The 14,897-nt window shown below is 47.4% G+C and overlaps 1 protein-coding gene across 14 annotated transcripts in view; it reads left to right on the top strand.

Annotated features, from left to right (window-relative positions):
• Positions 1–14,897, top strand: part of MYO18B (myosin XVIIIB) — a 242,951-nt gene that overhangs the window by 82,945 nt on the left and 145,109 nt on the right. For all 14 annotated transcript variants that reach the window (XM_081542931.1, XM_081542926.1, XM_081542924.1 and 11 more), the window contains 2 exons: positions 3,463–3,572; positions 13,317–13,382. In XM_081542931.1, coding sequence (XP_081399057.1) covers positions 3,463–3,572; positions 13,317–13,382 — 176 coding nt within the window. The remainder of the gene's footprint in view (positions 1–3,462; positions 3,573–13,316; positions 13,383–14,897) is intronic.

The following is a 14,897-nucleotide window of genomic DNA, read 5'->3' as shown; positions in this document are numbered from 1 at the left end:
TTCAACATCAGTCCTTCCAATGAACACCCAGGACTGATCTCCTTTAAGATGGACTGGTTGGATCTCCTTGCAGTCCAAAGGACTCTCAAGAGTCTTCTCCAACACCACAGTTCAAAAACATTAATTCTTTGGCACTCAGCTTTCTTCACTGTCCAACTCTCACATCCATACATGACCACTGGAAAAACCATAGCCTTGACTAGACGGACCTTTGTTGGCAAAGTAATGTCTCTGCTTTTTAATATGCTACCTAGGTTGACCATAACCTTCCTTCCAAGGAGGAAGCGTCTTGTAATTTCATGGCTGCAATCACCATCAGCAGTGATTTTGGAGCCCAGAAAAATAAAGTCTGACACTGTTTCCACTGTTACCCCGTTTATTTCCCATGAAGTGATGGGACCAGATGCCATGATCTTAGTTCTCTGAACGTTGAGCTTTAAGCCAACTTTTTCGCTCTCCTCTTTCACTTTCATCAGGAGGCTCTTTAGTTCTTCTTCACTTTCTGCCATAAGAGTGGTGTCATCTGCATATCTGAGGTTATTGATATTTCTCCCAGCAATCTTGATTCCAGCTCGTGTTTCTTCCAGCCCAGCGTTTCTCATGATGTACTCTGCATATAAGTTAAATAAGCGGAGTGACAATATACAGCCTTGACGTACTCCTTTTCCTATTTGGAACCAGTCTGTTGTTCCATGTCCACTTCTAACTGTTGCTTCCTGACCTGCATACAGGTTTCTCAAGAGACAGGTCAGATGGTCTGGTATTCCCATCTCTTTCAGAATTTTCCACAGTTTATTGTGATCCACACAGTCAAAGGCTTTGGCATAGTCAATAAAGCAGAAATGGATGTTTTTCTGGAACTCTCTTGCTTTTTCGATGATCCAGCGGATGTTAGCAATTTGATCTCTGGTTCCTCTGCCTCTTCTAAAACCAGCTTGAACATCTGGAAGTTCACGGTTCACGTATTGCTGAAGCCTGGCTTGGAGAATTTTGAGCATTACTTGACTAGCGTGTGAGATGAGTGCAATTGTGTGGTAGTTTGAGCATTCTTTGGCATTGCCTTTCTTTGGGAGTGGAATGAAAAGTGACCTTTTCCAGTCCTGTGGCCACTGCTGAGTTTTCCAAATTTGCTGGCATATCGAGTGCAGCACTTTCATAGCATCATCTTTCAGGATTTGAAACAGCTCAACTGGAATTCCATCCCCTCCACTAGCTTTGTTCGTAGTGATGCTTTCTACGGCCCAGTTAACTTCGCATTCCAGGATGTCTGGCTCTAGGTGAGTGATCACACCATCGTGATTATCTGGGTCGTGAAGACCTTTTTTGTACAGTTCTTCTGTGTATTCTTGCCACCTTTCTTAATATCTTCTGCTTCTGTTAGGTCCATACCATTTCTGTCCTTTATCGAGCCCATCTTTGCATGAAATGTTCCCTTGGTATCTCTAATTTTCTTGAAGAGATCTCTAGTCTTTCCCAATCTGTTGTTTTCCTCTATTTCTTTGCATTGATCGCTGAGGAAGGCTTTCTTATCTCTCCTTGCTATTCTTTGGAACTCTGCATTCAGATGGGAATATCTTTCCCTTTCTCCTTTGCTTTTCGCTTCTCTTCTCTTCCCAGCTATCTGTAATAGACTATAGTATAGTGTACATTTAACTTTTATGTGCACTGAGAAACCAAAAAAGTTTTATGATATTTGATTTGTTGCAGTGGTCTGGAACTGAGCACACAGTGTCTCTGAGATGTGCCTGTACACATAGACGCAGGCATACATGATGCACGTATGCATATGCTATTTCCTTAGCACTTCAGATGCCCGGGGCACCGTGTGGTTACACACACTCAGTGGTGTTGTTCTCATAGAGTGCCTAGCACAGAGCCTGGCAGAGAGTAAATGCTCATCAAATGTTACATACCGGGCACTCTGGTGGGTACAGTCCAGACTCTGGAGCCTGTTGGCCTGTGCGTCGCCCTGGTCGACACTGGCAGGTCCCTAGGTCGTGTTTCCCTTTCCTGTCCTGTAACAGCTCAGGTTTCAGAGAGCCGTTGAGTGGGCTGGTGAATTAATAAAGGAATAAGAAAAGTGCCTGAACATGGACAAGTGCTCAAAACATTAGCTTCTTTTCCTGTAATCATTATCAAATTTAATCCTTGTTATGACTATGTGACAAGAGATCTTAGCACATTATTGACCAGGGGATTTTTGCAGAAACTAATGCCCCTGGCTGGCGATCTGTTATGTAAATGAATATTGAAACACTCTGATCAATAACAGTGGGGTAACCAAAGACATGTTAATACGTCTCTAGTCAATAAGTTGTTATTACTCTCATCAAACAAGTGAAGAACTTGAATCTCAAAGAAACAAGAGTCATCTGCCACTGGTCAGAGGGCTAATCAGGGCAGATAGGAGATACGAACCCAGCTAGGTCTGACTCACAACGGCAGCCCTATAACCTCCCAGCCCCCAGGTCTCTTTGTGGTCAGCCTTAAGGTCTGGAATGTGAGTTTAGGTCCCTTGGGGACCCAGTCTCTGCTCATCTTTGACCTCATTGTTGCTTCCTCTCTGCTGGATTAGTTACTGTTGCTGTCTACATTTATCTCTCCAGTCCTCGCCAGGCCAGTGTCATCTTGCTATTCAGATCTTGGCTCATGTTATTCTCCATCACATCATCTTGTTTGGGTTTGTCTCCCCGCAAGGAGAGTTGTGATCCATGTCACTTTGGGCTCCGTGACTTGAACTCTGGTCCTCAGTTTCCACATCTATATAATGGGATAATAACACAGGCCCAAGAGTCTCTGTGAAACAAGGAAGTTGTTATCCTAGTGTCCTGCACACATGAAAGCTCTGTAAATGGTGTTACCGTGACTGTGGAACAGATCTGTTTCCTGATCTGGGTCCCTCTGTCTGGACTTCTTCCACACAGAATCCTCTCACAGCCTCTCAAAGGCCAGCTCGAACATCACCTTATCTCAGTATCTTTTCAATTTCCACACAGAAGGGTGCAGCTGTGTACATCCTACACTTTAGATTTAAAAGAACTCTTAGATATGGCCTAATGCAGTGTTGCCCATGTGCAGTCTGTGGGGTGGTAAAAACTATTGGATCAAAACATTTTCCCATGGTCCAGCATGTTTGGAGAACTCAGGGTTAAGTCAAGGTAATCAGGCATTGTCCCTGCAGAGGTTCTTTGACTTTGGTGTTGATACACATCATGACCTTCCAAGAGGCGGAGGAGGGGGCAGCTTTTTCAAGCTTTCACTGGAGCCTCTTATAGGCTCTGTGTTCTGGGGAATGCATCTGGGAAATGCTGATGGGACCCAATGTCTTATATTAACAAATAGGGAAACTGAGACCCCGAGAAGTGAGTGCATACAGCAGGTGAGTAGCGAGGCTGGTAGTAGACCCCTGGGCTGGGCATCTCACTTGGATTCTTTGTTCTTCTCCTGCTCCCCACACCCCAGGCTATGCTGACCACATGGGGCTCACTCAGTTCCGCCGAAGATTCCAGGTGCTGGACCCTGTGCTCATGAAGGAGCTCATATCAGCCCCCGAAGGAGTGGATGAGAGGAAGGTACGTGGACCTGGGGGTGGGGGTGGGGGTGCAGAGGCGCCGATGCTTCTGTTCTGCAGGGGATGGCCTGGGGGCAGCTGGGTCAGCTGGGATCTGAGAGTCGAGTCTCAGGGGCAAAGATGAGGATGACCTGACGTTTGAACCGCACCCCTACTCCAGACTGTGCCCCCTGCAGTGTCACTTACACCACTGCCCATGCCAGAATGGTCCTTCTGAAACCCTGCCTGAGGAAGTGCTGAAAAAAGAATTAGAACCATGGGAAGAGCAGGTCCCAGGTAGGAGTGCTCCCAGCAGGGTGGAAGGTCATCAGTCCCATAGGGAGTTGCACTCGGCATCAGCACCCTGAGAGTCTGTGAAAAGAAGGCTTGTGGTCCCAAATGCTCCCCTCAGGGCCTTTGCACAGAGGGCTGTCGCTTCTCCCCAGTCCTGGCCAGGCCAGTGTCATCTTGCTGTTTAGATCTTGCTCGTGTTATTCTCTATCGCATCTTCTTGTTTGAACATCTGTGTAGCACTTAGCCATGTCTGAAATAACATTGTTTGGAGGGACTCTGTGTTTTTGGGCTCATAGCAAGTGCTCAATAAATTTCCTGTCAGATGAATGAATGAAGACACATACCTAACCTTGTATTGCTGACCCTGTATGTCTCCTTTCTCCATCTCTACCATAAACTTCTGGAGCCAGAAACCTTCACTCCTAGTGCCAAATCCTCAGTAAATGTTTCTGTTGAGGACAGCCACCAGCTGATCAATGATGACAGAGCTCTTGACAGTTTGCAAAGCCCTCGTGCATCCTCACAACAGCCCTGCAAAATGAACCATCACGTCTCTTTTATGAATGATGAAACATAGACTCATAGAGATGACTGATTCCCTTGAGGCCACACAGCCAAGCGTTCATGGGTTTTGCCCTTGAAATCAAGTTTCTTGATTGCATGGAGGGTCGTTAAGAAAGCGTGGGCTCAAGTCACACAGACCTGCAGTTGACTCCAGCTGGGACTGTGTGAACTTAAATGAGTTAATCCATATTTCTGCCTCAGTTTCCTAATTTGTAAAATGGGAACAATGGTAATACCAACCTCAGTGGAGCATTTGGTGGACTGTATGTAGTAGTATAATTGATGTGCTTGACGCAGGGCCTGGCATATAGTAAGGGCTCATTATGTATGAACTGTCATTGTCATTGTTAGCATCATCACATCTTCCAAGGACAGAGAGGTGGCAGCCAGGCCGCGCAGACTCTGCATTCACAGCTATGTTAAAACTCCCCTCCAGTGAGTGCACCCATGCGCGCCTGACCTCCTAGCCTGGAATCCTCAGTCAACGAGTCGCAAGGCGAGAAGAACGAGCAGAGGCACCATTCTTAAGTCCTTTCTTGGCTCTCTTCTGCAGCAGGGACCAGGCCGTAGGTTCCCTCCCGCAGACACAGTGGTATTTCTCATGGCGCTCCTGCGTCCCACCCCTGGGGAGGGGGCCTCAGACCCAAGCTGATGTGGCATGGGGCCGTCCCCTCCCTGGAGGGGGGCATCCCACTGTGGAAACCACGAAATTGCCTGGCTCAGTGCCATCAGCCACTGTGTACCAAGCTTCATCGGGGTTCCTTATCCTTGGTCACCCCCACCCCCGAGTCTTGATCTCCGTCCAGAGCATCTGGAATGGAACCATTGAAAGGGGCTTGGGCTCCTCTGCTGTTGAAGACAGTGCAGAAGTGGGGCGTGGGGGAGTTTTCGGCAGGGGCGGGGTAGGGTAGCATATGGAAGCGTTTCTATTCTGGACGACTCAGCAGTTCTCTCTCGTAGCCAGACCGAAACCACCTCCACACACACACGCTGGAGGCCTGGGAAAGTGGAAAATTACAAGCAGAATGGACTGGGGAGTTTTTGCTTCTTGTTATTCTTTTTTTTTTTATTTGCTCACAAATTTCATTTGCTGCAGCATAGGATTTTGGTAGCAACAAAAGGAAATGCCAGCCTGCCTCTTATGAAAAAGCTGATAAATATTCATCTGCCAGGCGGCACGATACACCATGAATTATACATGAACACGTGCTTGGGTGGGCAAACTGTCAGCCTCTGTGTGCAAAGCATTTAAGACCTCAGGATTTAATAAGACAAGTCTGACAGATCGGAAAGGTCAATATTGTCATTAGACACTAGACGGCAGCAGAGGGAATTCACTGGCAGGGTGTGAACTGGGCCTCGGCGCGTCCCCTGTGTGCCCAGCGTGCACGTGGTGCTTAAACCAGGCTCTCTCCCAGTGAAGTACTCTCATTTGGAGGGTCCCTGCTGGCTTTTGTGCTCCTGAAACAAAAATAGCATATGCCTTCTTTTTTTTTTTTTTTTTACCGCAGATGCACCCTCTCATCACAGAATATCAGACGTAATATGAAAAGGTTCCCTACCGACTTTCACCCTGAAACAGCCCTCAATTGATAAAGCTTCCGTGCTCTGGGAATTATCCCCATTTCACAGCGGAGGCAACTGAGGCTCCCACCCCCAGCCAGGCCGTGGTGCAGTGGTAGAGCTGGGGTTTGAACCCAGGCTCTTGAACTCCTCACGTAGGGCTCTTTACTATGTATTGTGGTAAAACACACATAACATAAAACTTACCATCTTAACCCATTTTTAAGCATACAGTGTAGTGGCCGTAAGTACATTCATGTTATATAACCATCATGGCCCTCTATCTCCAGAATTCCTTTCCTTTTCCAAAACTGGAACGGTCCCCATGAAACACTACACCCCCATCCTCCCTCTCAGCCAGCCCTTGGCAACCACCACTCTGCTTTCTGTCTCCGTGAATTTGGCTGCCCCAGGAACCACATATAACTGGACTCATACAGTGTTCGTCCTTTTGTGACTGGCTTATGGCACTTAGTATGATGTTTCCAGGGTTCATCCATGTAGTAGCACATGTCAGAATTTCCGTTCTTTTAAGGCTGACTTGTATCCTTGTGTACAGCATTTTGTATGTCCATCCTCTTGTCAGTGGACACTTGGGCTATTGCCACTTTTGGCTGTTGTGAGGGACCCTGCTATGAACACAGGGTACAGATGCCTCTTTTGAGACTCTGTTTTTTGATTCTCTTGGGTACATACTCAAAGTGGAATTGCTGGATCATATGGTAATACTATATTTAATTTTCTGAGGAACCTCCAAACTGTTTTCCATAATGGCTGTACCATTTTCTATTCCCTTCAACAGTACATGAGGGTTGCAGTTTCTCCACATCCTTGCCAACATTTGTAATTTTCTGGGGTGTTTTTTGTAGTCACCTTTTCAGGTGTGAGGTGCTATCTCATTGTGGTTTTGACTTGCAGTCCCCTGATGGCCAGAGCTGGTGAGCATCTTTTCACGTTCACACAGGACTTTCGAATGGAAGCCCTTTGAAGACAGGCAGAGTATTGGGTGAAGATTTACACAGAACATGTCATTGTGATGTTCATTTAAAATAATTATTATCGATTCCATCCAGCTGTCACCAAGTTCCTGCCTTGCACCAGGCCCTGTGCTAGCCACCAGAGAGACGGGGATGAACCGAAGACAGCCTCCTGAGGAAGAAGGATGAAAATTAGCAATTCCCAGACAGAGAGGGGCGCTTTGGGAGATCCCAGGGAACAGCTCTAAAGCTTCTGATATTTGCAGCAGGGGTTGAGGGTAGGACATACGGGGAAGACAGCAAGTGATGACTGAACAGAGCTCTGGAATGGTTTGGAGGAATCAAGTAAGAGAAAGAGTGCAGGGCAAGCCACATTGGGTTCGGCAGGTCCAGAGGTCCAGAGTCAGATCCAGATCCAGTGTGGCTGGCGCATAAATGCTGCCAGTTGTCAAGAAAAGGGTCTGAGGATGTTGGCAAGGCAGACCATGGTCATTGTTAGCAGGGGTAGAGAGTCTAGGCTTCATCAGGTGGTCAGTGATGGCAGACCAGAAGGTTATCAGCAAGGGCATGGCATCAAAAAGCAGATCTTTATTATTTGAACTTGCCTAAGCAGAATTACGAAGGAATTCAAGTCTACTCTGCCCATGCCATGGTCCTCTCTAGGGAGCAGTGTCCTCATGCTGACCTCCACCCCTGAGGATGCCTCTGTCTCTTCTAGACACTCAGGCACGTGCTCAGGTCTCCAAAATGACTATCTTCCCCTCTAATCATCGTGGGTCCCTTTCCTCTTTCCAAGGCTTACCCATCTTGCTAAGATTATGCCTTAACCTACACTGAAGGTGTCCCAGAGTGACCGTGAGGGGGTCTCAGAAAGGTTACTAAAAGAGCTCATTAGGTTCACATCGGCTCTGTCTGAGATTCTGGTCCCTCATCTCTTTGCTGCTGAGGCAAGAGTTTCCAGGTCTCCCTGATGGATGACAGGAAACCCCCGGTCCCCTCTTCCCTTCAGAGTGTCTACAGTGAGGATTGATTCTAGCCACCAAATCTCTGTCCCCGAGGACTTGATCTGAACACAACTACAGCATGCCTTCTTCTCAAAGGCAGCCACTCTTGTTTCGTCTCAGACCATGGTGGATACTCCTGATTTCCTCTGAATTTGTTCCTGAGTCCTTTTCTGTTTTGGAGAGGTTCCCGTGAGCCTGTAGCTGGGGGCCTTGGGTAGGGAGAGAGGAAGCGGTCCATTCTAAGGTGCCAGATGATTTTTTCAGGGCCTCCCATGGCCTTGTGTTTGTGTGCATGCGTGCTCAATCACTCAGTTGTGGCCACTCTTTTTCACTTCCATGGAGTGCAGCCCGCCAGGCTCCTCTGTCCATGGGATTCTCCAGGCAAGAATACTGGAGTGGGTTGCCATGCCCTCCTCCAGGGGATCTTCCTGACCCAGAGATCAAACCCATGTCTCCTGCATTGGCAGGTGGATTCTTTACCACTGAGCCACCTGGTAAGCCCTCCCATAGCCTTAGCCCTAGCCCTCTGGAATTTATTCATCGTTCTTGACTTTCTCACTTTGCCATCCTCTTCCAGTTTGGGTCTGCTGTTTTAATGCTTCTGCTTGTTTTCTGTTTAGTGTTAACCAACCCAGTTATACAAATATGTGTGTTTTTTATTTATGTGTTTGTTCATATTGCTTGTGCTTCGTGCCAGACATACTCTTTATAGTCATGAAACTAGAGAGTTAAAGAACAGAGATGTAGTCCTTACCTTTATGGAATGTTTTGATCAGCTTGTAAAAGTTTTGGTGGTTAAAAGCAAGTGGTTTAGAGTCAGACAGACTCGGGTTCAAATCCTGGTTTCTGCCATCTCTTTCCATTCATCTGTGCCCCTTGATGCTTGATAGCTGTGTGACCAGGGCGCAGTGTGCCGCAGGGCATAACACAGTGCCTGGCACATAGTAGGTGCCCAGCGTATGGCAGTCATCAGGCCACAGTGTAGGTTTCCTGGAGGAGGTGCTGTCCTGACAGCAGGGTCATCAGGAGAGCTTCCATTCCCATAGCCTTGGGTCCCTGCATCGTGCGACCCGTGGAGGGGTGAGTAGGCAGCCCTTCCCAGCCACAGCCCTTTGTGGTTCCTGGAGTCTTCTGCTGTGGGTCTGGCACGTGCAGCTTAATGTGAGATGCCAGACTGTGTGCTTTGAGGGGGGCATCCTCATTAAATATTGGAGAGAAACCTCTGTGCACAGTTGGAGGACATGCGGACTGTGTCAGTGGAGGCGTGAGTTTGGTCTCTCCCGGTTACATTCAGGGTTTCACAGTTTGAGCCCAGAGTGGTGAAGGTTGAGGGTGTGTCATCACTCCACAGTGCCCCCGAGGGGCTTATAACCTCAGAACCTCCGCCACCTGCTAGTCCTTATGGAAACTCAGCACATGCCAGGCATGGTGAGTTAATTAAGCCCGTTATGTGCCTTGTGAGAGCTGTCCGGAAGTCTTTTTTAAGGCCAGCATCTACTCCCCCAGAAGGTTTCCCATGACTGATTTTGGGGGTTTGTTCCTTGAACATAGGTCACACTTTCTAATTTCTTTGCATGTCTTGTAATTTTTTGTTGAAAACCGGACATTTTCATTAATAAAATATTGTGTCTCTAGATCCAGACCTTTTCTCAATTACTTAGTAACTTAATAGGACTAGATTTATGGAGTCTGTCTCCCCTGTGGTGTGAGACTGCTACTGTCTCTGTTCACTTCTTAAAAATTCTTGTTTTTATTAGAAATTGTGGACTCTCAAGGGTTGACCCTATGCCAGCACAGCTTAGTGGTCAGCAGAGGTTGTGGTCAAACATCTTGAATGTGTGGTGCTTTTATCTGATTTTTTACAGTGATTTTACAGTGATCTCTGTGGTTTGGAAAATGTATCCAGCATTCAGGCATTTATAGTTATGCCACAGATTTTACTTTCTGTGTGGCTCTTCCCTGTATTTTCCGCCTGTGCACATGGCCTTGTATTTAGGTAGGAATGTATAAGTGCCTCAGCCCCGCCTCAGTCCTTCCTGTGAGTGTGCATAGCTCTCCAGATGGCCAGGAATGTATGGGGCATGGTTTTCATGGCCCACTATGACCGCCCCATTCCCAGTATCTCCTTGTTATAGGGACCTGGCTAATCACTGGCCCACTGCTTGCCCCTATCAGGAAACAGTCTTAGGCTAACTGTGCCATTGACCTTCTCCATTCGTTTGGTGCCAAGATCACTTACTGTTTCTGACGATGGTTTTGGGTGTGGGATTTCTCCTCACTTTGCTCTGTGTACGTGAACCCCTTCTGGCAGCAAAGCAGCTAGTTTTCATTGCTTGCCTCACCCCAGTGGGACCCCTGCAGTGACAGAGCCTGGTGGGAGTGGAAGGATCTTGATCACAATTACCACAAACTTCCCACCATTCTTAAAGGCCCAGTAGTTTCTCTTGAATAAATGCTTCTCAGTTTTTATTTTGTTTTCCTCTTGTGCAGAGAGAAAAAAACGTTTTCTGGATATGTTGGGTTTTTTGCATTTTGCTGCCTGTAGCTCCCTGGGAGCATTTTTGGCTAAAATGTAATATTAAGTGAAACCACTGAGTTTTTGAAGGGGGCACTGTGGAATGTTCTTCTCCGAGGTCAGAGGAGAAAACTTCTCTCCAGATTTCAGCCTTGGCCTGGACTTTTAATTAGCATTTTCTTTTTTGTGTGTGTCTTGGGAAGTTTGCTGTGATGCTACGATCCGTGGAATTGAAACTCATCTACCAAATTACTCTGTCTCAGAATACCTTTTTCTTGGTGGAATGTCACAATGACTTTTCTGACAGTTTATTCTGTAGGTAGACTTGGTGGTTTTCAGTGAATGGGAAGTCCAAGAGGGCTGGCATGAGGGTGGAGCGGAAGGGGAATTGGAGTCACAAGGGGACCAGGCTGGACCTGCATTCATCCGAGGGTGCGGATCTCTGACAGGATTGCTGCAGAGTCTGCAGCCTCTGTGACAAGAGGAAAGGGAAAGTGTTAGTCACTCAGGCATATCTGACTCCCTGTGACCCCTTGGACTGTAGCCCGCCAGGCTCCTCTGTCCATGGGATTGTCCAGGCAAGAATACTGGAGTGGGTAGCCATTCCCTTCTCCAGGGGATCTTCCCGAACCAGGATCTCCTATATTACAGGCACATTCTTTACTATCTGAGCCAGATTCCATAAAATGGCTGGTGGCCTGGCCAAAGCAGGGTCTAGGAATCTCAGGTGAATTTGTTTCTCCTGAAGGGGGCGTTGCCTTTCTCCACACTCCCCGACTCCAACCTGCCCTGCTTCCACCCTCACTGGGTTTCATATTTATTGAGCTCCTGCTGTATACCGGATGCGGTAGAGGAAACTGATGAATTAAACATGGACTCGCCCTCCCTCATCTAGGCCAGGAACACAGGGTTAGTGGCCATGTCATGATTCAGCAAATATTCCGGAGAGTCAGGCCGTCCCCAGCCAGTGCAGTGAGAGGACAGGGTGCTGGGGAGGCTGTAACAGGAGTAAATTCCCCAGTGGCCTAGGGTCCTCTGCCCCTGTCCTGGGCGTGGGCAGCAGTCCAGAGGTAGAGGTTGCAGTGTGGCCTGACACAACCTGATTCGAATTTGGTTTGTGTAGCTTATAACCTTGGGGAAATGCCTTCATTCTGTTTTGTTTTGTTTTGTTTTTTTTAATATTTATTTATTTGGCTGCTCCAGGTCTCAATTCCAAACTCTTAGTTGCGGCAGGTGGGATCTAGTTAGGGGTCAAACTCAGGCCCCCTGCTTTGGGAGCTCGGAGTCTTAGCCACTGGACCATCAGGGAATTGCCTTCATTCCATTTTCTTTAAATTGCGGCAAAATATTCATAATGTAAAATTTAGCATTTTAAAGAATTTTAAGTGTGCAGTTTAACAGTATTAAGTGTATTCACAGTCCTGTGTGGCCATCACCACCGTCCATCTCTAGAACTCCTTCTTTCTGCAAGACTGAACTCGGTACCCATTGAACACTAACTTCCCATCCCCGTCGCCCCAGCCCCTGGCCGCCATCATTCTATGGACACTTTCTATGAATTTGACTGCTCTAGGTATGTCATGTAAGTGGAAGCATATGGTATTTGTCCTTTTGTGACTGACTTGTGACTTATTTCACTAAATATAACGTCCTTAAGGTTCATCCACGTTGTAGTTTGTTTCAGAATTTCCTTCCCCTTTAAACATGATTAATATTCTGTTGGGTATATATACCACATTTTTGCTTATCCATACATCTGCTGATGGACGCTTAGGTGGTTGTTGTTCAGTCCCTAAGTCATGTCCGAGTCTTTGTGACCCTGTGTGCTGAAGCACGCCAGGCTCCTCTGTCTTCCATTGTCTCCCAGAGTTGGCTCAAATTCATGTCCATAGTGTTGGTGATGCTGTCTCACCATCTCATCCTCTGTTGCCCCCTTCTCCTGTTGCCTCAGTCTTTCCCAGCATTAGGGTCTTTTCCATGAGTTGGCTCTTTGCATCAGGTGGCCAAAGTGTTGGACCTTCAGCTTCAGTATCAGTCCACCCAATGAATATTCAGGGTTGATTTCCTTTAAGACTGACTGGTTTGATCTCTGTGCAGGCCAGCGGACTCTCAAGAGTCTTCTTCGGCACCACAGTTCTAAAGCATCAATTCTCTGGCTCTCAGACTTCTTTATTGTCCAACTCTCACACCTGTACAAGACTACTGGGAAAAATGTAGCTTTGACTATACAGAACTTTGTCAGTAAAGTAATGTCTCTGCTTTGTAATATGCTGTCTAGGTTCATCATAGCTTTCCTGACAAGAACCAAGTGTCTCTTAATTTCATGGCTGCAGACACCACTTAGTTTAGTAACACTTAGGTTACTTCCACCTTTTGGCTACTATGAATGATGCCGGTATGAACTGAGTGTGTACAAGTATCTGTTCAAGTCCCTGCTTCCGGTCCTTTTGGATATATATCCAGAAGTGGAATTTCTAGATCATATGATAATTACATGTTTCATTTTTTGAGGTTTCACCATACTGTTTTCCATAGCAGACACATCCTCCATTTAGTTTTGCATCTGTGGTTCTCTCCTCTATGAAATGGGTGTGCTAGTGTGACGACCCACTTGGGGTTGCCATGAGGGTGAAACGAGAAGGTCTCAGAAGGGTGGATGGCACACAGTCAGTACCTAGTCCATGCGCATCTCTGCACTTTCCTGGGGAGGTGGAACTCTGTTAGCTCATAGACATGGGAGATATCTGCTCTCTCCAGGTATCTATCAGCCCTCCAGCCAGATGACCATCCACTCTGGGAGTCTCCAGCCCACAGTCTGTCTTCCCCTCTAACTCTCCTCTCCTTCCCAGGCCATGGCGAAGCTCCTGCAAACACTAGACCTGGAGAAGAAGGCCGTGGCCATGGGGCACAGCCAGGTGAGTAGAGCACCTTTATTTGCCATTCTACCCGTGACATCAGAGACCCACGTGAGACCTGACTCTTGTCCTCCTCAGCTTCCGCTACTTCTGTGTGTCTCCTTTTCCCCCAGCTGAACATAGGGCTAGTGACTCTCTGCCCTTCTTATATGACAAGGCTGTTAAAATGTGGTAAGTGTGGGTGAGAAACCATTGAGGAATATCATTTATTAGAGGCGACACTCTCAGGGACCTTGGCGGTCTGCAGAGTTAACATCTGGACCTCAGTAGAACTTTATGAACCTCAGAAAGGCCCACCTTCACTTGGAGTCTTGCAACTTTTACTTTGCAACCACGTGTAACACAGCTGTAGTCTTAGGGCTTAGCAGCAGTAAGTGAGAGGAGAGGGCGTGAGAAGAGGGCGTATAGTTTCAGAGCTGAGGGAACATAGATTTCTCCAAATAGGTGTTGAGCCAGCAGCCCTTCAGAAAAAGTTTAAACCCTTAGAGAAGAATTTCACAGAGCCCTAATGTGCTCAAGGCATCCTCAAAGTTTTCATGGGGGAACATACAGTGTTCAGGGCTCCCCAGATGACTTGACCCTGGGGCCTTCACCCACTTGTTTCCTTGGAAGACCCATTACCACCTCCCAGAGAGAGCGGGTCATACTGTGGGGAGTGAGCTACAGAGTTTGCAAACTCAAGGACTCCTCAAGGGAGGAGAGTGGGGACAACATTTAGGAATACAAACTGGAGACAAAGGAGACTAGAAGACCATTTCCCCACTTAGTTACCTGCTGAGTGATTAACATCATCCAGGAAGCCCTTGTCAATTGCCTTCCATGTTCAGGTACCATGTACAGTGCTGGGGCAGGACCCTGGTTTCCAGAAGCCCACCCTGGGGGCACTATTGGCCCTTAGTGCCTCTTATCAGAGTGAAGTGTCCTGCCCCATCATGCCTCTTTCCTCGGAGAGCTCACAGTCATTCACTCTGGTCCTTGCCCCCTAGACACACCAGCCTCTCCCCACAGGCTTCTTGGTCCTGCTAAAGCCTGTGGTGGAAGCTGTTAGCCTGCTGTGGTCCCAACCTGATTGGTCCATAGGACGTTCTGTGGACGTTTCCAGCAGAGGAGATAAACCCATGGGTTACTGGGCCCCGCCACAAGCCTGGTGCTGTGCTAAGCAACATCATATGTTATTCTTCTTTTCCCCTCACAGTCTCTGTTGAGATGATTATAATATCCCTTCTTCACCAGTGAGGAAACTGTACCTCTTGGAAATCAGCCCCTTTTCCAGTTCCTCTCAGGGTCCAGGAGCACAGCTCCCAAGGAAATGTGTGCCAGTCCAAAGCCCAAGTTCTTTTCCTTTTTTTTTTTGTCACACCACACAGCACATGGGGTCTTAGTTCCCCAGCCAGGGATTGAACCCGTGGTCCCTGCATTGGAAGCATGGAGTTTTAACCACTGGACTGCTGGGGAAGTCCTCCCACATTCTTTTCAATATGCTGTGGTTCTGTTGTTTATTAATAGAAATATACA

The sequence above is a fragment of the Giraffa tippelskirchi genome, chromosome 11, assembly GCF_054371585.1.
Source record: "Giraffa tippelskirchi isolate mGirTip1 chromosome 11, T2T-mGirTip1v1.2.pri, whole genome shotgun sequence".
Classification (NCBI taxonomy): Eukaryota; Metazoa; Chordata; class Mammalia; order Artiodactyla; family Giraffidae; genus Giraffa; species Giraffa tippelskirchi.
This window is presented reverse-complemented; position numbering and strand designations above follow the sequence as displayed.